The sequence below is a fragment of the Grampus griseus genome (genome assembly GCF_964374135.1).
Source record: "Grampus griseus genome assembly, chromosome: 2".
Taxonomy (NCBI): domain Eukaryota; kingdom Metazoa; phylum Chordata; class Mammalia; order Artiodactyla; family Delphinidae; genus Grampus; species Grampus griseus.
Window position 1 is genome coordinate 40,577,621 of NC_139018.1, and position 27,235 is coordinate 40,604,855.

Sequence of the window (27,235 nt, forward strand, 5' to 3'; positions counted from 1 at the left end):
TTTATCTAAGACACATTTCTTTTTTACCAGTGAATTCAGACCAGTCTGAAATTGTTTCCCATTAGATTTCACCTGAGGCCGTTTGGAAATGATCCTTGCTCTGTTTTGCACAATGGAATGATTGTTAAGTACAATCAAAAGACATTTATCAATATTTTCTCCTTTATTGACTTATTTTTATAAATAATTTATCTTTATAAATTTTTTAATTAACAAAATAACAGTAAACACTTTTAATATCTTATATTGATACTAAATCAGGGCCACTATTTACACAAATCTGTACACACACATATTAATAACACAAATTACTAACTCTTATATGTAGACTGTCATTTATTCTGTTTAACATGAAGTCTTCTCACATGTTTAAAGTGATGCAGATCTAAGATCTAAACTAAATGTATCCAGACATTTTCCTTTCTGAGCTGTCAGTTAAATAAGAACACAGAAACACATGCAAAAGGAAACCAGGAAGGAAGGAGATCATATACAAACATATGCAAAGACACATACTACTTTCTATATCTGTAAACAAAAATGAAGGTACAAACACATTTCAGTCTCCTATACCAAGGTGACCTACGAAAACAGTCTTCAAATGGCCCACAGAGTTTTAAAATAGTAACTACCCAGAATTTAATCCTGAAAAAACTATATTGTTACACATTTCATAGTATAAAAGTAAAGACATAGCAGAATCTAATTTTCTTTCCAAAACCAACAACTTAATATTTTGGGGCACAAATATGGCTAATTAATATATTTAAAGGACTTGTTTAAAAGTTATAGTACAGAAGAAATTCAAGTAACAAGCCATTTATTTCCATAGCATCATCCTAGAATAAATCTGTATCTCAAAACTTTGTAACAGAAGCGCTATGCAAGAGCAAATGTTACAAAGATTAAAACTTTTAAAAGTAAATGGAAAAACACAAATTTTATTTATAAAATAGAACTTTATTAAGGATCAAAATTCTTAAGACATGGCTTTAGCAATACTGAAGGAGGATGAATAAAATACACTATGACAACATACTTGACTACCTTTCATACTCTATAACAAAGCGTTAGTAATGCATTAATAATAGTATTTCTGTGAATTCCTGCAGCTATTCCTATTTCCATTAGGAATTTTATAATAAAATGTAAAATTAAAGAATATTTTAAATGGGCGGTGGCCCAAAATATCTTTTAAAATCTCTAACTACCTTTTCATATGTAAAAACTAACAGAAGAAAAATAAATTTCCTTGGCTAAAATGCTAAATCATTGCTTCCTAATTAATACTCTAAGTGAATTCAAATTCCATACCTGGTACTTACCCTAAAAAGTAAAAGTTCTCATGTAAAAGTAAGACAATGTGTGCACTTCAAAAAAGTTGCTAATCAATACTTTGCCTGTTTTAATCCTGGTTTCACCTTCACATAAAAGAACCAGAATATTAAAATGTCTTGATAAAACAGTTGAAATTTAATAAAAATAAACATTCTAGAAAGCTAAAACTAATTTTGATACTAAGGCAATACAATTTACTTTAAATCTGCTGTACTCCACTTTAGCAATCAAAACTTTGGAGACTGAAAATCTTTGTAAATGTTAAACTAGAAGGACTTCCCCGGTGACACAGTGGTTAAGAGTCCGCCTGCCAGTGCAGCGGACGAAGGTACAGGCCCTGGTCTGGGAGGATCCCACATGCCACGGAGCAGCTGGGCCCATGCACCACAACTGCTAAGCCTGTGCTCTGGAGCCCGCCCGATGCAGCTGCTGGGCCCGTGTGCCACAACTACTGAAGTTGTGGTCCGCAGCAAGAAAGGCCACCACAGTGAGAAGCCCGCGCACCACAGCAAGGAGTGGCCCTCGCTCTCTGTAACTAGAGAGGAAGCCCGCGAACAGCAACAAAGACCCAACGCAGCCAAAAATAAATTAAAAAAAAAAAGTTAAACTAGAAATAAGCAGGAGTTCTAACAACAACAACAAAAAAATCTACAGAGTAAAATAAACTATGGGAAACATACATGCTCTCAGAAACACAAAAAATGCAGATTCAGCCTTTCAAGTTATTTCATTCTTCTTAGCTTTCCATTTTTACCCTGAAAGGTTCCCTAAGCTACATTGATTGCCTGAAGGTACACTGCTTAATATTTAAAGAAATTTTAATTAAGACTACCTGTAATACTCATTAAAAGCTTTATAATGACCATTTTTAAATGATTATTTTAACTGACTTAAAGCAAGCCATCTGGCAAACAATATTCTAATAAAAATCAGCTACTGCTTTTGACAATATTAGCCCTTAACAAAATTTAAGACATAGCTGAAGAGAATTTTCAAACAAGAATATAAAAAGATTTAATAAGCCAGGACCTGTTTAAAAATCTTTTTCCAAACTTTAAAAAAAAAAAAAAACCCTGAATTTACAGTTAGGATTAAATAAATGGACATTTTAGGCAACATTATAGTAAATGCTAAGCCATAAACATTAAGACCATAACATTAAAATCCTGTCACATCATACAGTATAGTGTAATGCCAATGCTTTTATAAAAGGTTAAAAAGTAACTTGTAGCACAAGGACCAGAAACAGCAGAAAAAAAATGCTAATAAGTTGTGCTTATACTAGTTGCCTAAATTAGATCCAGAGAATCATTCTAAGATTTAAGCTTCTAGATATATTTATAGATGCCAATTCAATCTTTCTTAATAAAATCTAACACATGAACATACATAGAAAAAAATACAATGTATTCTTTTACTTAATAAGGATTCAGGAGGATCAAAAGAAATTTAATGAATTCTTTCAGTTAGTCAATAAGGATGAAATATATGTTAGCATTTTAACAAAAAAATTTTAATAAATATTAAAAAATTAAAGTAACAATATTTAAATATAAATTTAAATATGAAAATGAGAAATTCAAATTGAATTGGTATTTAAACCAATCTGTTGTAATTAATTGTTCTAATGAATACAGTAAATTGTTAAGGATTATTTAACCACCGTGTTACATGATCTAAACAGTAAAGAAAGTATGCACAGTAATGACTTGCAGGTGAAGAAAACAGGAAGGGGGAGCAGTTCTTAACAAAAGCCAATATTAACTCCAGATTATACACAACGTACAACATTGGCAGTTGCAGCTCAATTGCCAAGAACAGCTCAATGAGGCAGCAAAACTTCATGCTAAAAGACTAAAGACAAAAAGAATATGCAAAAATAATTGCTATGCAAAACCAGCTTATCTCAAAATCAAAACTAAAAACACTTTATACTAAATGGAACATTTTTAAAAAGTTAAAGTGTATTTTCGTCTTATATCTAAGTTCTGTATTTGGAATTAACTCAATTAATTGTATAGCGGAAAGCATTACCAAAGAAAACTCTGCATAAAATGATGAGAGAAACAACCTTTCAAAAAAATAATTGTAACATGAATCTTTACTAATTCCTTCTTTAAAGTTTTTAATTTCTCACAAGCTACATGTCTATGAAAAAAATGTAAAACATGACATGCATCATTTCAACTGTTAAAGCCACAACTGCCACTTAATAGTTTCAAAAAAAATTAATGGAAGTTAGGGATTTCCCTGGTGGCACAGGGGATAAGACTCCATGATCCCAATGCAGGGGGCCCAGGTTCAATCCCTGGTCATGGAACTAGATCCCACGTGCATGCCACAACTAAGAGTTCTCATGCCACAACTAAGGAGCCCTGGGGACACAAGTAAGGAGCCCACCTGCCGCAACTAAGACCTGATGCAACCAAATATAAAAATAAATAAATATTAAAAAGAAAAATCAATGGAAGTTACTAAGGAAAAAAAACATATTCTATTTTATACACTGCTGTCCTAATTTTTTTTTCCTTTCTTGGCGCAATGGCACACGGTGCAGCCTGCAGTATCTCATTTCCCAACCAGGGACTGAACCCAGGCCATGGCACTGAAAGCGCCAAATCCTAACCACTAGACCACCAGGGAACTCCCTGTCCTCATTTTTAGAACCAAATTTACATTTCATTCATACAAAGTAGATAGGGTTTATGATAAGCATTTTCTGTCTGAGCCTCACTAAGGCCTTTACCCTTACTTTTCCTTTACTTTCTCACCTACTTCTAATTTAAATTATCTTGCTTTCTCTTTTTATTCCTGGTTATATGGCTTAAATGCTTTTAGGGCAAAAGCACAGTAGAAAAATATACACATACACTTTTACCTGATCATAGAATAACAAACAGCATAGCAACTAGTAGACTGAGGAGTTAAGTGTGTTAACACCACATGGAAACTAATTATGGGTCCAGAAAGGGGAAAGGAAGAATGTAAAAAGACTTTACTGGAAAGGACAATTTTCTAATTGTGATTTCATCAATATCACAATGGTTTATAAGCATCAAGTAATATTCTCCAATCTATGAAACACTTCATAAACCTTGGTTATAATTACTGCTATTATCTAACAATGTTGTCTACTTAGGCAGCTAATAACTAGAAAATAACTTGCAAGACATTGCCATTTCTTTCAAATGTATTTTTTTCATGCAAAAATATGAAACATAGTTCTCACAGAGTAACCAGAGTCACTAAAACTTCAGCATGAAGCCAAAACACTTGAAAATGAGCTAGTTATTAGAAAACCAGTATTAATCAGGAGAAAAATGCTCTGAAAACAATATGTTTTTGTCAGTAAGCTCAGAAACACATCAACAACCTACTAATAGTAAACTGGCTTATGTTAGTTATAATGTTACTCTCTTACCTGAAAATAAAATGGATATTGACAAACGTTTTTTTTTTAAATAAAGGAACAGAAGGTGAATAAACCAGCACAAACTATAGAAATGCTATTTAAATACCATTACCCAGAATAATAAATAGGAAAGATAAACCCTGAAGACAAATGATTTTTTATCACAATTAACATTAATACCTACCAGTTCATCTAAAAAAGCCTGCTTATTCTTCCTTTTTAGAATCTGCTGCAGTTGTTCTTCTTTTTGTATAAATAGTCTTCTTTGTTCATTTTCCTGTCGTTCTACCTCTAAAGCTTCTTCCAATTCCTCCTGTTCCCGAGTCTAAAACAGAAACATTGATATATGGCATGGAATAAATTTAGTAACCAAAATCAACCCTATACCATACTCTTTACCTCCTTTCTTAGAAGCATAAAATGCACTAGTCACTAATTGTTTAATAGTGCAGCAATTCCACTTCAAAAGAACTAGAATTCATTTTATTTCATGTGGACATGTTACTATTAAAAAGAATGACATCTAGCACTAAATGAACACCTAAACAAAGTACACTGAGCCCAGCTGCAGAATTGTAGAAACTGCTTAATAATGTCTCTATTTTAGGAGATTTAACAAGAAAAACACAATAAAACAAAAAACCCAACAACAAATAGATAATCTCCATATAGAACTATTGATTGAAACACTCCATATAAAAGACTGGTTTATTTAATAGAAACAATTTTCAGAATATATAAGATAATGAAAAGTTATCATAGGAGTTAGCTTCTTTTTCCCAAGTTAAAATAAGTCTTTCTGATGCTTGAGTTCCAAATAGCATTCATTTAAGGTAAGTTATGAAAAGCTGAAGTCATTTTCTAACACAAGCATATAAATTTCAAGGGTCCTTTTTGTGGACTGAAAAATTCAAAATCCAGAGTAATATGTAGAGAGAATGAACTACAGGCCTACTCATTTCCCTTTTATGAAGTTCCTCAGAAATATTAAATACTTCCAGGTTCTGAAATTTATTCCAACTCTAACTTGTACTTAAAAGCAATATTATACCTAGCCTCTGCTCTTTAAGTCTTCTGAATGAGAAATATAGTAAAATCTGAATGGCTTTAGTTTAAATCCTTGACTGTTGCTATTGAAAATGTAATACCTTTTTTTTTTCTAATTCAACAAGACATTGAGAATTTATGGCACCTCAAGACAAATACAGAATAGAGGGAGAGAGTATAATACATTTGGGGATCACTAACATAATATATGAATTAACAGAGACCTCAGAGAAAAGTACATTTTTATGTAAAATAATAATTAAAACACTCTATTAGATTTTTTTCACTTCACAAATTAAACTCCCCAAAGAAACAAGATTCCCAATTAAAAAGTGTTTCACTTATAATTCAAACTCAGTATATGCAAAATTAAGTTTAGCATTTGGTTTCCCAAAGCTGATCACCCTCCTGTATTCCTGATTTCTGCTAAGCGCACACCTACATCTCAGGCAACTCAAGTTGAAACCTCAAAGTCATCTCTGTTTACCCCCTCTCCCACAACCCCATTCCTCTTAAATTAAATCAGTTGCTAAGTCCTATTAGCATCTCTCCCTGTAATTTTACAAACCTCTATTACTGAGGTTACTATTCTAACTCAGGCACCCAGTGGAGAAGAGAATTCAAACTTGATTTAAAAGGATTACTAGGAATAAATGTAAAAAGTTAGGGGGTGAGATATGAGGGCTAGAAAAGTGAATTACTGGACTATAGGTCCATAAGCAGAAAAGGATGAGTCTCATGATAAAACAGAGACATATAAGTAATAAGTACGACAAGTGACAGAGAGGTATACACAGAGTACAGCTGGGACAGAATTGATAGAGTGGTAAATTCTCCTTGCAATGATGGAGGACAGGTAGAGTTAGAAAAGATTTCGTATACAGTGTTATGGGTTGAATGTGTGCCCCCAATATATATATTGAAGTTTTAACCCCTGGTACCTATAAATGTGACCTTATTTGGAAATAGGGTCTTTGCAGATGTAATCAAGTTAAGATAGGTCATACTGGAAATTTTGCCACAGACACATGGGGAGAAGGCCATGTGAAGACAGAGGCAGAAATCAGAGTGGTGCCAAAGGTACTAGAAAAGGCAAAGAAAGATGCTTCCCTAGAGCTTTCAGAGAGACCATGACCCTGATGACACCTTGATTTCAGACTTCTAGCCTACAGAAGCCTGTTCTTGAAGAGAACAAATTCCTGTTGTTATAAATCACCCAGTTTTGGTAATTTGTTTTAACAGTCCTAGGTAACTAATATATGGAGGTTGAGCAGACTTCAAACGGTAGGTATTTACCCCCACTGGAGAGTGGAAGAGCCATTTAGGCAGAGAAAACAAAGGTGCAAAGACATGAATAAAGCTGGAATGCTTGGTATGGCCAAGTCATGAAGTATGGGAGTTGGGGAAAGCTCTAGATAAAGCTGGAGAGGCAAGCAGACGGCAGATCATGGAAAGTCGACCATACCATACTAAGGGATGCATTTATGCCATACTAAGGCAACTGGGAAGACATTAGAGTTTGGAAAGAGGACTAGAAGCAGTGAAGAATACATATCAATGGGGTTCAAGACTGAAGACAGGAAGACTAGCTAGAAGAATATTTCAATAACTCAAGTAAGAAATAATGAGGACCCTAAGTAAGGTAACAATAATGTAATTAGAGGAGAAACCAGGTTTGAAAGGTCGTAAGGAAAGACTATCAACAATATATGAAGACTGACCAGATATGGCTAGAACACTTAGATAAAGAATGTAATAGGAGAAATAGGTGGGAGAGTGAAGATTAAAAAGTTCGATTATGGGGGCTTCCCTGGTGGCGCAGTGATTGAGAGTCCGCCTGCTGATGCAGGGGACACGGGTTCGTGCCCCGGTCCGGGAAGATCCCACATGCTGCGGAGCAGCTGGGCCCGTGAGCCATGGCCGCTGAGCCTGCGTGTCCGGAGCCTATGCTCCGCAAAGGGAGAGCCACAACAGTGAGAGGCCTGCGTACCGCAAAAAAAAAAAAAAAAAAAAGGAAAAGAAAAAAAATATGTTCAATTATGATGAACGTAGATGCAAAAATCCTCAACAAAATATTAGCAAACCAAATTCAACAATACATTAAAAGGATTATATAACATAATCATGTGGAATTTATCCCAGGAGTGCAAGGATGGTTAAACATCCACAAATCATCAATGTGATACACCACATTTACAAATTGAAAAATAAAAAGCATATGGTCATCTCAATAGATGCAAAAAGGTCTTCTGATAAAATTCAACATCGATTTATGATAAAAACTCTAAACAAGTGAGCACAGAGAACATAATTCAACATAATGAAGGCCAAATATGACAAGCCCACGACTAATATCATACTCAACAGTGAAAAGCTGAAAGCATTTCCTCTGAGATCAGGAACAAGACAAGGATGCCCACTCTTGCCACTTTTATTTATAACATAGTACCACAAGTCCGAGCCACAGCAATCAGACAGAAAAAGAAATAAAAGGAATTCAGATTGGAAAGGAAGAAGAAAAACTGTCACTGTTTACGGATGGCATGATACTGTATATAGAAAATCCTAAAGATGCCAACAAAAATACCTATTAGAACTCATCAATGAATTCAGTAAACTTGCAGGATACAAAATTAGTATATAGAAATCTGTTGCATTTCTATACACTAACGACAAACTATCAGAAAGATAAATTAATCTCATTTACATCTGTATCAAAACAAATAAAATACCTAGGAATTCATCTAACTAAGGAGGTAAAAGACCTGTACAGAGAACACTATAATACACTGACAAAAGAAACTGAAGACAAGACAAACAAATGGAAAGATATACTGTGCTCATGGCTTGGAAGAATTAATATTGTTAAAATGGCCATACTACCCCAAGGCAATCTACAGATTCAATGCAATCCCTATCAAAATACCAATGGAATTTTTCACAGAACTAGAACAAATAATTCTTTTTGTGTATGGCAACACAAAAGACCCCAAGTAGCCAAAACAATCATGAGAAAGAAGAACAAAGCTGGAGGTATCACACTCCCTGATTTCAAACTATAATACCAAGCCACAATCTTCAAAAAAATATGGTACTGGTACAAAAACAAAGATCAATGGAACAGAATAGAGAGCCCAGAAATAAACCCACACTTATATGGGAAATTAATCTATGACAAAGGAGGCAAGAATATATAATGAGGAATGGTTTTGCAAAAACTGGACAGCTACATGCAAAAGAATTAAACTGGACTACTTTCTCATACCATATACAAAAATAAACTCCAAAGGGACTGAAGACTTAAATGTAAGTCCTGACACCATAAAACTCTTAGAAGAAAACACTGGTAGTATGGTCTTTAACGTCAGTCTTAGCAAACTATAAATCTGATAAGGGGTTAATATCCAAAATATACAAAGAATTCATAGAGCTCAACATCAAAAAACAAACAACCTGGGACTTCCCCAGTGGTGCAGTGCTTAAGAATCCGCCTGCCAGTGCAGGGGACACAAGTTCAATCCCTGGTCCAGGAAGATCCCACATGCCACAGAGCAACTAAGCCCGTACGCCATAACTACTGAGCTGTGCTCTAGAGCCTGCGAGCGACCACTACTGAGCCCACGTGGTGCAACTACTGAAGCCCACGTGCCTAGATCCCGTGCTCCGCAACAAGAGAAGCCACTGCTATGAGAAGCTCGCGCACCGTTATGAAGTAGCCCCCCCTCGCCGCAACTAGAGAAAGCCCGCGCAGCAACAAAGACACAATGCAGCCCAAGAAAACAATAATAAATAAATAATCTTTTAAAAACAAACAAACAATCTGATTAAAAAATGGGCAAAGAACCTGAATAGACTTTTTTCCAGAGAAGACATACAGATGGCCAAAAGGCACAGGAAAAGATGCTCAACATCACTAATCATCAGGGAAATGCAAATCAAAACCACAATGAGATATCACCTCACACCTGTCAGAATGGCTACAATCAAAAAGAAAACAAATAACAAATGCTGTCAAGGATGTGGAGAAAAGGGGACCCTAGCGCACTCTTGGTGGGAATGTAAATTGGTGCAGACACTATGGAAAACAATAAGCTTCCTCAAAAAATTAGAAACAGAACTACCATACAATCCAGCAAATCTGGGTACTTATCCAAAGAAAATAAAAACACTAATTTGAAAAGATATATGCATCCCAATGTTCATTTATGCATTATTTACAATAGCCAAGATAATGGAAGCACCTTAAGTACCCATCAATAATAGAAGCATGGATAAAAAAAGATGTGAGATATAGATATATATAGATATAGATATATATACATATATACAATCAAATATTACTCAGCCATAAAAAAAGAATGAAATCTTGCCATTTGGATTAACCTAGATGGTATTATGCTAAGTTAAATAAGTCAGACAGAGAAAGACAAATACTGTATGATTTCACTTACTTTGGAATCTAAAAAACAAAACCAGTGAACAAAAACAGCAAAACAGAGTCACAGATACAGAGAACAAACAGGTGGTTGCCAGAGGGGAGGGGGGATGAGGAATGAGAGAAATAGGTGAGGAAGATCAAGAGGTACAAAATTCCAGTTACAAAATAAATAAGTCACAGGTATGAAAATACACAGTGTGGGAGAATACAGTCAACAGGAATGCAGTATCTTTGTATCATGATGGTAACCATACAATCAAAATGGTAACTTGACTTACCATGGTGACCATTTTGAAATGTATAGAAATATCGAATCACTATGTTGTGCACCAGGAACTAAAACAATGTTGTAGGTCAATTATACTACAAAAACGAACGAACAAATCACTGAAAAAGAGATCAGATTTGTGATTACCAGAAGCAGGGGCTAGGCGGAGGAGGAATTGGATAAAGGTAGTCAAAAGGTACCAACTTCCAGTTATAAGATTAGCTAGGGATGCAATGTACAACATGACAAATATAATAGACACTGCTGCATATATGAAAGTTCTTATGAGAGTAAATCCTAAGAGTTCTCACCATAAGGAAAAGATTTTTTTCTTTTATTTTGTATCTATATGATGATGGATGTTTACTAAACTTATTGTGATAATTATTTCCTGAGATATATAAGTCAAATCATTATGCTGTATACCTTAAACTTACATAGTGTCATATGTCAATTATGTACAGCTCAATAAAACTGGAAGGAAAAGAAAATTCAGTTCTGGAATGCTGAATCACAAATGCCTTTAATGCATCCAGAAAAAATGTCGATTAACCAATTACAGATATATGGACGTATCACATATAATTCTTGGAGCTCAGGAGGAAAACAACGGGCTGCAGAAACACTTGAGAGTAATCAGTGTAAAGGATTAACTCTTAAAGAGAAGCACCGAGAGGAATCCAAGTGTTTAAGAAACAGAAAGGAAAGAGAAGCCTCTTAGAAGGATGAAAGAGGAAGGTGAGAGCAGCAGGATGAAGAGAATGGAGTGGCCCCACAGAATCAAGGAAGAGTTTCACCATCAAGGGAGAAGCCTGCATCAAATACTGCCCTGCCTACAGACCAAATGACATTCAGACCAACAAAGAGTCTATTGGCTTTGTCAATGAGAAACTGGTAGCCTCAATTTTCTCACTGTATTTAAGTATTTTGAAAATAGAAAGCCTCAATAAATATTGGTTGGCTAGCTAGCTGATTGAATAACTGGGAAAATAGCTGTCATTAAAAATCAAACATTGGGGGCACAAAGAAGGTATTGGACTGGGAGAAGGGAAGCAGGCTGAAAGACTAGAAGGTCTCTGTTTTCTCCCCATTAATGGCACCACCTTACCCAATCAACCTTTACCTCCCACTTCTAATCCATCATTAGGACTTGCTATTTCAAACTCAAAACATTTCTCGAATTCATCCCTACCTCTCCATTCCTTGTTTAAGTCACCTCTGAACTCGCCTACAAGACTGCAATAACCTCCCATTGGCCTCCTAAACTCCAGGTTTGATCCTCTCAAATTCAACCTCCACAAAAGCAATAAATCTATTCTAATAAGGACAATACTTTATTATCACTTTGCTTAATACCGTTCAATGACAATCATTAACAGCTAGGTTTCTATAACATTACTCTAAGGAATCCTGGGAATTCCCTAATAAGATGTCTAAGGTACACTACAGAAGAGACTGAGCAGATGGGAATTCAAGCCTATTCGTCCTCCCGCTGTTGATTCAACAAACGTATTCAGAGTAAGGTTTCATTTGAAGAAAAGGTTCACCTGCTAAAACATACAAACAACTGGTCAATATAAGCCCAAATTACTTTTCACAATACATAAGGCCTTATGTTACCTAGGCTCTTTCTACTTCAGTTTCAACTCTCTATTGAACTTGGCAATATAGAACTACTTACAATTCTCAGCGCTCTCTGTGATTATCCATGCCGTCTTGCCTTTGCTCATGATTTCTTTCTGCCTGGAATGTCTTTGTGCAGCTTCCCAACCCACCCCTTTCCCGTCTTCTACAACTTGGTAACTTCTACTTGTTCTTCAAAGCTCCATTCAGGCATTATCTCACCTGGAATGCCTTTCCCAATCTTCCTAGAACAGATTAGGTATCCCTCTTCTGTATTCCCATAATAGCAAGCACACAGAACTCTCCATGTGCCTAAGTCATTGTACTGAAATTACCTGGTCCCTACAGAACCAGGGTTCTTATTCATCTTTGTATACTATGTGTTTAGCAGACGTTCAACAAATGCTTATTGAACTAAAGTTTTTTTTGCTAAATTGATAGACATTCTATGCAGCAATATCTGCTGCTCATGAGAATCCAGAAAACGGAAGATAAAAATTAAGCTAATCTTCACTAAAAGTCTATTTCAAGATTAGTTCACCTTTATTCAGTTTCTCCATGTTCACAATTGATGCTAGGTGCCAGCTCCATGAGACAAATAAGATCTCGTTAGCAGACAGCTCAGTAATAGTTTCTCTATGTCAGAAATGGGTCATTTCATTGTGCCTAATCATGCAAGAGATTGCTTTTTTTTTCCTTTTTGACACAATTCTGATAGTTTTGGAACAGTAAGACTTCAACTTTCACAAAGACATTAAAGGCAAGTTGCTACCTCAGGTTTGCAAAAAGACATCAGTCATATAGTCCACACTCCCTGGGCCACTTGAGAACTGTCTCTACCCAATGATACCATAGCTACTGATGTTATGTAATTATGTTATGTTAATTTGCACCATCTTAAAAAATGGTCCTATGTCTGTATTTATGCCAAAAACAAATAGTGATAGTAAGTATCACTAATAGATAAAATGCTCAGCACAGAATGACCAATTAATAAATGATAATGAATTACCAAAATCCTTTGTTATAAGATCCAGATGCTAAACGTTAATATGAAGAATAAATGCAGTCACTGTAACATGCATTACATAAAATACAAGTTGATCCTTGTACAACACAGGGGGTTAGGGGCGCTGACCCTTTGCACAATTGAAAATCTGTGTATAATTTATAGTCTGCCCTCCTTATCAGTGGTTCCCTCTGTATCTGCAGTTCTGCATCCAAGGATTCAACCAACTTCTCATCGTGTGGTACTGTAGCATTTACTATTGAAAATAATCCAGGTGTTAAGTGGACCCGCGCAGTTCAAACTTGTGTTGTTCAAGGGTCAACTGTATTCAATAACCTATCATTATAAAGTTTTCAGATAATTAGAAATTCCTACTTTAAAATAATATAACCAGTCTAAAATTAGATTATTCTTTCAACACTCAATATTATTTGCTACTTTAAAACGATAAATGAAAACAGCACTCACTTGAAAAGAACCTCATTAATTTAAACAGACCTAATGCAACAAGTTACCTGGGCATACCTATTTTGCATGTATCTTCTGATGTACCCAGAGAAGGCTACTGGGCAAAGAGAGTAATTTTTATGGCACACTGATGCTTTCAGAAATGAGACACCTTTCTAAGGAAGCCAGGCTGGATATGAATGGAATAGAATGTCAATTCCTTGAGAGTTTTATTGCAGGAAAGAAGTGCCTAAATGAAACACTTAAAGACTATAAAAAGGAAGTCCTTCTAAGTACAAGACGAAAATACAAGCTATGTAATCCAAATATATCTATATCATTTTTACCAATGATTACAAATTCCTGATACAGTACCTCAAAAACAATTACCTCTGCTTTCCCCCAAAACTAGAAAGCCAAGTTGTACTGAAGAAATGATAGCTAAATTGTGTTAAGTTAATTAAATCTTTGCATGTCTATAATTATTTTTCCTTTATAGGATATATTTTAACAATGCCATCAAAACTGTCTTTGCTATAGTAATGTGTGCTTCGTACCTATATGCCTATATACATAGATTAGTATTTCTGGCATTAATTTCAGCTAAAGTCTTTGTAAATATAACTAGTTTTAGAGAAAGATAGCTTTTTAAAGGATCATGTGGAAGCATTCATCTCTAATACAAAAGAAGAAGAAAATACTTAGCAACCAACCAGCTTTAACTTATTTTTCTGAATGACATCTTTGTTTTCCTTTTGGTATATCTCCATTTTCTTTTTGGTGTTGTCCAAATCCACATTGTTGGTCAAGTTGAAAACTGCATCAGAAAAGAAACACTGACATGAAATACAGTTTTAACATAAATCTTGAGAAGATAATAAAAACCAAATATTCATCACAGTGATTTCTTAATTCATCAGGTTGACAGTCTTTATAGCTTAAGAAACTAGCTCTAGTTCAGCAACTATGTTTTCTGAACCAAATATAAGGAGAGACTGTCAGACTACCACACAGACTATCTAAAGATCTGAATCACCTCAAAAAACCTAAGATACGTGCTTGCCATAATCACACTGGATTTGATTTTTATAGTGCCCATTTTAACTGTAAAAGTATAAAAAAGATTGCTTAAGTTTTTAAATAAAAAGAGTAAGTCTGGGACCTACTATACTGGTCAGAATCAATACTGAAAAGAATCTATGTGCCAGAAACAGAAAAATTATCCAAAGGAATAAAAAAATATTATCAAACTAGAACAGGTTTTATTCTGATCCTCAACATGGCTAGACACAAGCTTGAATCATTTACCATATAGTCTAGATCTGGGAAACTATGAAATACATGAGTAAAAAATTAACAAGGAAGGTAAAGGAAAATCTGGCACCAAAACTTAAGACTGAAATAATTTAGTAAGAGAAGCCACTGAGACATGTTCAGATAGGTGATAAACTTTCAGTGACTTAGAACGATCTTTTTATAATTCCAACTCAAAATAATTTTAATTATAAATGCCTTACTCCCTTCTAAGTTTACATATGTAAATAAAAAGGTTATTATAATACTCTGAACCAAAAAAACTATTTTAGTATATATAAATTCATATTTTGAAGTACTGCCCCACTGCCCTACCTCTTTCAGTGTTTGTATCAGCCCGTCTAAAGAAGGATCATCATCGTTGTCTCTCCTGTTCCATAATTCAATCCAGACTTCCCTTGGATTCCTCATAATGTTTGTGCATCCATTATTAGCCCTTCTATCCCTTCTCCAATTACTTACCACTGCTTCCTCCAGCTTGACCTATAAACAGGTTTGATCTACCCTAAATAACTCTGCTTTACTCCATGTTTCTACAGATTCCTTCCCCATCTCACTCCTTCATTTAACTAATAACCATCTCAAATAGTTCCTAGATTTTTGCATTAGGTCTGTAAGAGCTGAAAAGTAATATTGGAAGCCCAACAGAGGGTTATCTGTTTTGTTGAGTAAGGCCATTAAACATACTCAAAAGACCAATCTGATCCATAATTTAATTTTTATCTCTTCAAAGGACCAACTTATTTCAGAACATCAATTTATCATAATCATTGTTGAAAATCCAGGCTTATTTAAGTACGTAGAAAAAAAAGCAGCAATTCTCAATTCTATTACATGCAATTTTAAAACTCTGGGAGAAGTGAGAGAAAATGAGAAACAACAGCCCTCTAGCTATTGCTCCAGCTTTTTTATCACAAAGTAGAAAAGAAAATAATAATGGTGGTAAACCAGGGAATCTGTCTAGGATGCAACATAGGGCATTCCCTATAAATCACACTTTGGCCCCAACACAAAATAGTCAGAGAAAGAAGTTCCAAACTAGCAACAGCCCTCAGAAAGACAACTGTGATCCACTCTGATTCCACTGTCCTTGCCAACCACTCACAATTTACTCCTTGCATTTAACAGCCATCCACTGAGCCACCAAATCCAAAAATCTTTCACAACCTCTACCACCCTCAACATCTATGCCCACTTAACAATTTTGATCACTTTTTTTTCCTCAGCACGTCCTTCCCGTGACTAATTTGTTAATATTTTCTCCTGATCTCCTTCCTACTACTACAACTACCCATTCTTGTTTCCATCTCTGCCTCATCTTGCTCTCTAGGTACACTGCATGATTCTGACTTTTGCCCTCTTTCCTCCCTCTATGTTCCTTGGGTAATCTCATAACTTGCCACAGTTTCAAGCAAAGAAATGCCAGGAAAAGCTGATATCATCTCAAAGTACAATTTAGAAAACCCAGCACATAAACATGTCCAAATTTACTCCTCCTTGTAAATTCTTTACCTGTTAATATTATGACTATCATGCTAAGACACCAGGATTTAACATCTCATTCATGTGACCCACTGTCCTTTGCACTCCATAAGCACCAGCTGCAAAATACTACAGATTCTACCACCAAAATCTCTTTAAAATTGCCCTTATTTTCAATGTAACTGCCAGTACTCCAAGCCAGGATCTTACCTCTCCCTGGATAATTTAATCTCTGACTTAACTTCCTGTCTCCAGAATCTTTGCATCTTTCCCTATTCCCTAACCCCATCCATAGTATACAATGCTGCCAGACTAATATTTCTGAAGCACACCTCAAATCACCTTCCACCTCTGCCATCCTATAGTCCTCTCTCATCCCATCTGCCTTCCCCCATTTACTAGGAAAAAACAAAATCAAACACTTTTAGAATCCAGAGTCCTTCCTAATTTGGCTATAACTACTTTTATCTCCCCTCAATAAAGACCTATCTTGAAACTAGACAGGTGTGCATTTCCCAAATGTTCCCCACATTTCCTGGTCCAGTTCCTTTGATCATACCATTGCCCAGAATGCCTGATCCCCCTTTCTTATTTTTGAAAATATACCCAATCTTCAAATGTCTACCCAAATACTATCTTTTCCATGAAGTTCTCCCCGGTTCCCCTAACTAGAAATAACTTCCTTCTCTTATAAATGTGGAAAATTTATTCACAGCTCATATAAAAATCTCTTTCTACTTTACATGATATGTATACACATACACAGCATTCTTTACTTTGCACTTCATCATATTTTCTATAATCTCTGTATCATCACTTCTCCATTCACAATGCCTTGAAAAAAAATCCAGTCTTAACTCTTACATTACTTTTCCCTCTCTGCTTTGAGAGTTTTGCAGATTCCTCAGAGCCTCTTCAAGAACCAAGGGAAAGAGAGATTGAGCAATCCAACCAAAGTAGTTTTCCTTCATTTGTCTTCTTGAGGTGATCTCCTTCTCAAAACTCTGCTTGATGTAAAACAACTATACCCCAATTAAAAAAAAAAAAAAAACCTCTATAGCGCGTGTATGTGGGCACGCGCATGTGTATCTATGAAACATCTCAAAGATCTATAAAACACGTATGATAGGCACTACATCTAGCATCTGACCTAATTATATCACTTAATCCTCCTGATAATCTTATGAGATATGTGAGGTACTACTGTCATTTACACTTTACAGGTAAGGTTTAAAGATATTAAATAACTACGTCCAAGGTATAGTAAATGTTAGAACCAGGATTTTAACCTAGGCTGATTCCAAAGCCTGAAATTTTTTTTTAATTTCTATTGGAGTATAGTTGATTCACAGTGTTGTGTTCCAAAGCGTGAACTTTTGCCTACAATGCTAGTTTTATTGCTTCTCTCTATGCCTGAAGACCACTGCTAGCCCAGTTCAGTTATTTCTCTGCATCTGTACAGGCCACACTTTCCTATTTCCATACCTGTGAGCAAACTGCTCCCACAGGGCCCATCTTAGTACCAGCCTCAACCCAGAACAACTGTGAATATCTGTATCTGGCTACGCTTCTATATCCAGCTTAATCAGCAGCTCTTCCTCATAACTCACTTTGCAGGTGCAAATCCTCTCCATCCTCCATCCCTGAATGCTATAACTCACTTTGCAGTTAGAAATCCCCTACATCTCTCCACCCCTGAATGCTCACAACAGATTACGTAATATCATTCTGGTGGTATTTATCCACTTTCTACCCTGTATAATTATTTTCAATGTACCTATCTATTTGACCTAATAGAGTGGTCCTTGAGGGCAGATTCTAGGATTGATTCTGCTTTATCACTCCCAGCATTTAAATAAAAAACTTTCACTATACACCCATTAGAATGGGCAAAAACCAACACATGATGACACCAAATACTGGCAAGGATGTGAGCAACAATAACTCTCATACGCTGCAGTGGGAATGCAAAATGGCCCAGCACTTTGGAAAACAGTCTGACAGTTTCTTACAAAACGAAAGATACTCTTATCATACAATCCAGCAACTGCCCTCCTCGGTATTTATCGAAAGGAGTTAAAAACCATGTCCACACAAAAGCCTGCATACGAATGTTTACAGCAGCTTTATTCATAGTTGCCAAAACATGGAAGCAATCAAGACGTCCTTCAGTAGTTTGAAAAGATAAATAAACTATAATATATCCAGACAATGGGATATTATTCAGCACAAAATAATAACAGTAATAATAATAAGCTATAAAACCATGAAAAGACATGGAGGAACGTTAAATGCATATTACTATGAGAAAGAAAACAATTTGATAAGGCTACATACTGTACGATTCCAACTATATGACACTCTGGAAAAGGCAAAAATATGGAGACAGTAAAAAGATCAGTGGTTGCCAGGGATTCGGGGGAAGGAGGGACAAACAGGCAGAACACAGAGGAATTTCTGGGTAGCAAAACTGTTCTGTACAATACTATAATGGTGGATACATGCCATTATACAGTTATCCAAACCCATAAAATGTACAACACCAAGAGTAAACCCTAATGTAAACTATGGACTTAGGAGATAACGATATGTCAATGTAGGTTCATTGACTGTAACAAATTTACCACTCTAGTGGGGTATGTTGATAGTGAGGGAGGTCTGTGCATGTGTGGCACAAGGGGTATACAGGAACTCTCTGTATATTCCCTTTAATTTTGCTGTGAATCTAAAACTGCTCTAAAAAATAAAGTCTATTTAAAAAACAACAGGAACTTCTCATCTGGTAAGAGCTCAAGAAATGCTTGTTGAATTATTACAAAAGGGAAAAAAATAAATAAACCAATGCTGGGAGTGAGGGAATGGACGAAATAGGTAAAGCTGATTAAGAGGTACAAACTGCCTGCTTAAAGTAAGTCATAAGTCATAGGGATGTAATGTACATAGGGAATATAGTCAATAATACTGTAACTACTTTCTATAGTGATGGATAAGAACCGGTCTTATTGCAGTGATCATTTCATAATGCATAAAATTAGCAAATCACTATGTTGTATACCTGAAACTAAGACAATATTGCATGTTAATTATAACTCAATAAGAAACTAAAATAAAAAATAAATCAGGGCTTCCCTAGTGGCGCAGTGGTCGAGAGTCCGTCTGCCGATGCAGGGGACACGGGTTCGTGTCCCGGTCCGGGAAGATCCCACATGCCACGGAGCGGCTGGGCCCGTGAGCCATGGCCGCTGAGCCTGTGCGTCCGGAGCCTGTGCTCCTCAACGGGAGAGGACACAACAGTGAGAGGCCCGCATACCGCGCAAAAAAAAAAAAAAGCAAAATTAAATCAATGCTAATATTTATAATTATCTTTATAAATACAGATTTAATTTAAATGAGCTTTATAATTACAGAACTGAATTATACAGAATGGCAAAGTAAGCAGGTGCAAAACTACAGGAAAAAATCTTTGTTTCTTATGGTATGAATCTACTGACAAGTAAAGGTAATCAAGTTGATATCCTATGTTGAACTCTACTAGAATGTTTACAGCAGTTTAAGAAAAAAAATTACAATTTATCAGCAAGCTAGACAATGTACTAATTTAAACTTCCCATTAAATAGAACCTAGAAACAGTAAAGTTAAAATCTAAGTGAAAACTGTTTATAGACAATTTCTTTCTTTTTGCTTATTAAAAAATTTATGATGAATTCTAATGAAACTAAAGTAACTAATTTGTTTATTTCATTCTTTAATTGAAAAAGCAAAGGTAAAAGCAATATAATAGATACAAATTGTAATCATAATACAAATCTCTTCCTTTAAAAAAAAGAAAAAAAACATAAAAGTGGATTACAATTTTGAAACATTTTCAGAAGAAGCAAGTCTCATTCATGCCACAATGAATTAGGTTGGTATAATAGCCTTGAAGAAAAAGGAACAATTTTCTGTAACAATCATTTGGCCCTTTAGCTATCTGGTTACTAGTTTAGCTCAGAGGTTGATCTGCCTTTAGTCAAGTATTAAAAGCCAACAAAAAACCTATTGTATTTTCTGAAAGATTTAATGTTATTTGAGTACAATTTTAAAGTCTTTTTGACATCCAGAATTTATAATTAAAGCCCTTAGGACTTTCTCACCCTTTTAAAATAAGCATACCCTGAACCAAAAGAATGTTTATTATGAAACTAAGGACAAATCTTTGAGATAATCCCTGAGGCCAAAAGGAACAAGAATTTTTATGTTTAGATTGTCATAACCACAGAAAAGAGCCTATTATTAATGCTATAAGAAAGTTCACCTTCATGTGTGCCCCCTCTACTGTAATTTTTATGCCATTATTTGAAATTCTAATACTTTAAAATTTTTATATTCAAAGGATTCATAATGAAATTTATATAACAAAATGACCAATCCCCAATTTATAAATCCTCAAACATTGAGTCCTTAGCCACCCTACCAACTCTATTCCTTTCACTCTAACCATCTTCAGTATCACCATCTTACCTTCCCTCCTTCCTTCCAAACTTCTTTAAGATCCTTCAAAATATAGCTCCAACCTACTTTTTTCTCTCATCTCCCACTATTCTACCAATCTGCATCCCATGTTCTAGACTCAGACTACTAACTATTCTCTGAGACTACTAAGCACTTTCATGGGCTCTGAGAGAGGAAAACCCATGTTCAAAATCTGGCTCCATTATTTACTAGCAATGTGATCTTCAGCACAATACTTAAACTCTCTGTGCCCCCTCTCCATATGCAAAACAGGGATTAAAATGCCTATCTCAAGAGTTGTGAAAATTATACTTTTGATTAACACAGAGATAGCCAATACAGATACCACAAACATCCAACTAATCACCTTTGAAAGCATGAATAAGACACAAAGTACACAGGTACTGAAACAAGATTTTAAAAGGAAGTTTAAAAAAAAAGAAAGTTTTATTTATACCATAACAATCAGAACAATGACACATAACTAAGTGTTGCAGTCACACCCTAACAAAATTTAAGAGGGCTAAAACTGGTCTTACCCTCATTTCCATACTCTCTACCCAACAAAACAATGGAAAATAATGCCAGTTCTCCCACTTTTATTTTCTAGATTAACACCAGCAACTGCTCAAGGTCAGAATACTGCAATTCATCCTTGCCTGCTCTTTCTAACCTCACTTCCTACACGAAATTAGTCACTCGAATATTTTAGTTCTAAAACATCCCTTTTACCTACCTCCCTCAGTTACTACCTACTCTAAGCACTCATTATTTCTCACCCAAATTGCTGCTACAGCCCCCAAAAAATGGTTTCCCAGCCTCGAGTATCTCCTGTCAATATTCCACATCACTACCACAGTATGTGGCTGGCCATAGAATAAAATCTTACCCTTACAGTCTAGCTTACAAAGCCCTCATTAACCCAGGTCCAATCTGTTTTTCAAACCTCATTGCTAGTCATTCCCCATGTCTACCTACCTATAACAGATTACTTGCTACATTACCCAACATGCTCAACACCTTTATATCTCTGTGACTTTGTCTTTTGCTACAAATGTTCTTCCATCCTCTTCCTACCTGGTAAACCACTATTCATCTTTTAAGATCGAACTCAAATGTGTTCAAACTTTACCTCTATTTCCTAATGCTGAATTAACTGTTTTGCTATCTATATTCCTGAAACACTTTATAAATAAATGCCTACACTGCTTTCACATTAAATTATAATTACATAATTATCTCCCCCTTTAGAGTATGAACTTACTGAACACAAAGATCATATATCCTCAGCAAGTAAATAGTTCACATAGAACAATTACTATTTGCTGAATTGAGCTAAAGTTCAGAAAATAAACTATAAGTCCATGAAGCGAGGTCCCAAACTTCATCAATATTTTCAAATGCAGCAGAACTGCTCTTTGTCCAACATGATCAGGATCAGTAGTTGATTACTTAGAAAAGTCTGTTAAAGAAGGGAAACATACATACACTCTTCTTAAACACTTTATTTTAACTTAAAGCATATGCAGTAAGTGTATAGTCATTCTCTAATGTAATAACACACAGTCAAGATACAGTTTTTAATGGGAATTGTGCTTCCTTCTTGTATAAACCATACCTGTCATTTATACTGCTCAGTTTCCATCTTTTTAAAGTGGATCAAGGACCTGAGAACTAGAATCCTTCTAGAGGTTTGTAATTTTTCCCAATCTTATAAACTACTTAATTAAATTAATTACAATAACAAGTACAACTGACATAAGAAGGTTTGGTTACCAGTACAACCAACTCGATATATAACTGAACTGGTGAGAGAAGTACAGAGGTATAGAAATCTTCTAATGGACAAGATTCATCATGCATTCATTATGCTTCGATCATCAGTCAGTACATGTTACAGAAGGACTGGGAAATATCAGTTACTCCAATGAGTCAATTAAGCGGAGTTTTGTTAAGAGAGCACCAACATAATGCAACTAAAGATAGTCCTTCGTGAATATATCAATACATAATAACAGAATCACTTTCAGATTAAATGCTCTGAGCCAGCTTTCTTATCTGGTAAAGAAAAAATGGCATATTGTAAGCCCTAATATCTGGACTTGCTCTTACCTGTCAATCCTAGCTCCCACTTCTGGACACGATTTTACCTATGGGCCCTCAGGTTGTTCATAACTTCAAACTTCATAGCAAAAAACATGTATTTCTTAAAATCATGGCTCAACTAAAACCTTGTTCCAGAATCAAGATCCCATCTTCCCCACCTTCTTGGTCCATCAGTTTCTTTTAATTATCCTACCTGCCTGCTTGGACTTGAGACCATGTATTCAACTTGCTCTGTGACATCTATAATCTCCTTTCCCTTTATTGCCTGACCAGACTTTTGAATGACAACACGGCCTTCAGAATAAATGTAAGCTAAGTGTCTTCCTGCTTGGTGTCCAACTGCCTGTTCTAAACCAAATATCTAAGTATAGTCAGATTTCTACATAGCTGCACACTTGCCCATTCTTGCAGATTTGTTTTCAGTTTATCGTCTCAGTCTACATCCTAACTTTTCTACTTTGTCTTAGCACTCCCAATTCTACCATCTTTTCAGCTGAAGTTCATAGCCATTCATGGTTGCTAAGACTACATACAAAGTACAATGAATACAATTAGAATAAAAAAGCAATGGCTCCAAGGCACTAAAAGATCCCAGAAAAAGCCTAACTTATGTCTGTACATGCTACTTGCTATGATATAATAAATGAACTTAGATATTTTAGAAAAGTTTCAATAACAGGTGAAACAAAAGATTTTCTGGGTTTTTCTTAGTTAATAAAGAAATTAAAGGAACTAGAATACTCCATTCCTCAGGAATTTGAATTTTCTAAATATTTACCATATATAAATATTTTAAAGAATGATAAATTTTATTATAATCATATTTTAAACACAAAATAATGTGAGTATAGCTTGGTTATCAGGTTTGAGAGAAGAATAAAAAGATAACTGTTTAATTCTCTTAATCTTGTTCTAATTTTCATAGTCTCTAATTTTTGTATTATTTCCAAACCTATGGTGAGTAATATTATGGCAAGTTTTTAAAAAACAACATTAATTATTTTAATTGATGTATAACAAATTCAGACTTTTTAACATCTGTGACATCTTATTAAAAAAACAGAAACAATACTTTCTTTTGATGAACGCTTCTTTTTGACTAATCACAATAGAAAGAATAAGCACTAAGATTACTCTAACTTCAGATTCTAGAATAACATTGAATAATAGAATGCCACTTCAACAGTCAACTGCTTCCAAGTATTTTCAAATTACTGCATGCACAGAAGCATAAATGATGATAAACAACTTATGGCTTTAGTCACCATGGAAACCCTATTTCTTAAAAAACTGAATATTTTTTTCTTGTTTACTCTAATACATCATCAATGTATAGATGATATATACACATACAGCCTTGCTTCCCAGCTATAAAGTAGTAGTACCTCTATTAGTCATATTTTTCCTAAGACAAAATGTTTATTACTTAAGTATGTCCTTTAAGTGCAATGCAAAATAATTAGGTAAACATCAGCTACCACAACAAAACCTGTCAGAGACTTTTATATGAGATGTTCTCCTAGGCATCTAAAAGATAAAAGCACACAGGCTGGCACACCAAAAGTATAAGCATTAAAAACATACCAATTTCTTCCACTTCTTCCAGGAAATCATTATATTCTCTTAGACTAGGAAAGTCTTCTTCCCTTTTATTGTATCTTTAAGAGAAGAAAAAAATGAACATATTCCATATCATTTGCTTTCAATAGTAACTAACTGGTTTGTTTGTTCTTACTAATTCATACATGATACGTAAAAAAGGACTGCTTACAGCGTAAAACAGTTTTCTTGACACCAGGTTTGTAACTACAGCAAGAATGTTGTTCTTAAATTCTTATGACTACAGAGAAGGAGTAGAATCAGGAGAGAATGGTACAACATGTAAAATCCTAAGACTTAAGGGAAAAATAAAGAAATTAGGACACTGAAGAAATGGGAAATGAGCTTAAACAAGGTCTATCATTGGAATTATGATATTGTTTACTTTTAATAAATAGAGTCACTAATTTCCAGAAAGCTAAAATTAATTAAAAAGACACCTTCCTGGGATTTTCCTGGTGGCACAGTGGTTAAGAATCCACCTGTCAATTCAGGGGACACGGGTTCAATCCCTGCTCCAGGAAGATCCCACATGCCGCGGAGCAACTGAGCCCGTGCACCACAACTACTGAGCCACGTGCCCATGCTACGCAACAAGGGAAGCCACTGCAATGAGAAGCCCGTGCACCACAAAGAAGAGTAATCCCCACTCGCCGCAACTAGAGAAAGCCCGAGTGCAGCAACAAAGACCCAACACAGCCAAAAATAAATAAATAAATTTTAAAAAATAAAATAAACAAATAAAATGTTTCTCTAAAAAATAAATAAATAAAAAGACACCTGCCTGTTTTTCATGACAGTTACAGTCTAAAGGATGCTAGATCAAGAAAATCTATAAATATTACAAGTGTGCCTGTGAAGAATTAGGAAACGAGAGGGCTTAATGAAAAAGATAAGAATCTAAGAGACTATCTCCCATAAGCAATCCAAAAACTAAAAGAGTAGCTTGGGGTATTGATAAAGTAACACTTTATCTAGTAAAGTACCTAGAAAGATGCCGCTAAAACATTGGTGACCAATGTTGAAATGTAGACTACCTAGATAGATAGATATTAATTCTTTAAACCTAAAAAACAATAAAACTAACATACCATTGTAAAGCAATTATACTCCAATAAAGATGTTTAAAAAGAAAGAACAAAAAAATAAATAAATAAAAAACAATAAAGTGGCTTATAACATAAAATGAAAATCCAAAATGAAATCCAAAACTATTAACAAAGAGTAAAAAATTAAATCGTAAGTGAAAAAGAATATTAGAAATATTTATGTACTCACATACACACAGAGAGATCTATCAAAATAAATTGTAGCTAATGCTGATTTTTCTCTAATAGCTTTCAATCTCAACTTAAATGTTACCTCCTCAGGCCTTACCTTACATCACTGACTCACAACAACATTCAGTCCCTAACTTCACAGCATTTTTCTCAATGTATAATCACATATTTGTTTTGTTTGCCTGTTTTACTGTCTATGTCTATGCTATCCAAGCTACTGTACTGTAAGCCTTTCGAGGGCCTAATATGTATAACACTGTTCGAACAGAATAGGTACTCAGTATATATTTACTAATTAAATTAAAGAATAAATAAAGCAAATAAATTGTGAAGCCATCAATTTGGAGGATTTACTCTTCTCTGGGAGTTCCCCGATGGCCTAGTAGTTAGGATTCTGGGCTTTCACTGCCATGGTCCAGGTTCCATCCCTGGTAGGGAACTGAGATCCTGCAAGCTGCATGGAGTGGCCAAAAAATTTTTTTTAATTTTTTAATAAAAAAGATTTACACTTCTCTAACAAAGATTAGATAATTAGGGACTTCCCTGGTGGTCCAGTGGTAAAGAATCCACCTTCCAATGCAGGGGACAGTAGTTCGATCCCTGGTAGGGGAACTAAGATCCCACATGCAGTGGGACAACTAAGCCCGCAAGCCACAACTACTGAGCTCGCACGGTCATCTAGAGAGAGCCCGCGTTCCGCAAACTACAGAGCCCACGCGCTCAGGAGCCTGCATGCCACAATTAGAGAAGAGAAAACCCAGACGCCACAACTAGAGAGAAGCCCGCACGCCACAACGAAGAGCCTGCGGGACGCAACAAAAGATCCCACATGCCTCAACTAAGACCTGACGCAGACAAATAAAAAAAGATTAGATAATTAATATTACTGAGTTCTCTAAGACCTTAATAATTTTTTTAACATTGAACAATTACATAAATGAATTTATACTTATTCACTTGTCAAACTGTCCACATTTCTACAAGTAAATAATTATATCAATTACAGAAATAATTGTTAAAGTCCTCTTTGTGAACTGAATCATTCAAACATTAACACTTACATCTTTAGCACTTTTTTCCGAATCTCAACTTCCTTGTCAACAGTAGGATCTTCAAAGAGTTGTACCCTGAAGTTGCTCTTTCTAAGTGGAGTGCCACACTCAGGACAGTTTCCAGCTCCTCTCACAAAGAGTAAGTCCACGCAACTTTCACACCTGTAAGGAGGAAAATATAACTTTTAAGCTAGTATTCAAATCGGCAACAACTCTGTATATAGTTTGCCTTTGTTTTGGTGTTTCTTTGTTTGGGGGGGCTGCAGAGGGGCAGGAAAATTAATCATTGCTGCTTAAACTCTTATTAAAAACCTTTGGGAAAAAAGTT

At 35.2% G+C, this 27,235-nt stretch overlaps 1 protein-coding gene across 3 annotated transcripts in view; it reads right to left on the bottom strand.

Moving 5' to 3' along the window:
• MNAT1 (MNAT1 component of CDK activating kinase) overlaps positions 1 to 27,235 on the bottom strand; it is a 220,279-nt gene that overhangs the window by 147,278 nt on the left and 45,766 nt on the right. For all 3 annotated transcript variants that reach the window (XM_082647793.1, XM_082647792.1, XM_082647794.1), the window contains exons 2-5: positions 26,917 to 27,069; positions 24,561 to 24,634; positions 14,296 to 14,399; positions 4,935 to 5,075 (exon numbers count right to left, since the gene is read on the bottom strand). In XM_082647793.1, coding sequence (XP_082503919.1) covers positions 4,935 to 5,075; positions 14,296 to 14,399; positions 24,561 to 24,634; positions 26,917 to 27,069 — 472 coding nt within the window. The remainder of the gene's footprint in view (positions 1 to 4,934; positions 5,076 to 14,295; positions 14,400 to 24,560; positions 24,635 to 26,916; positions 27,070 to 27,235) is intronic.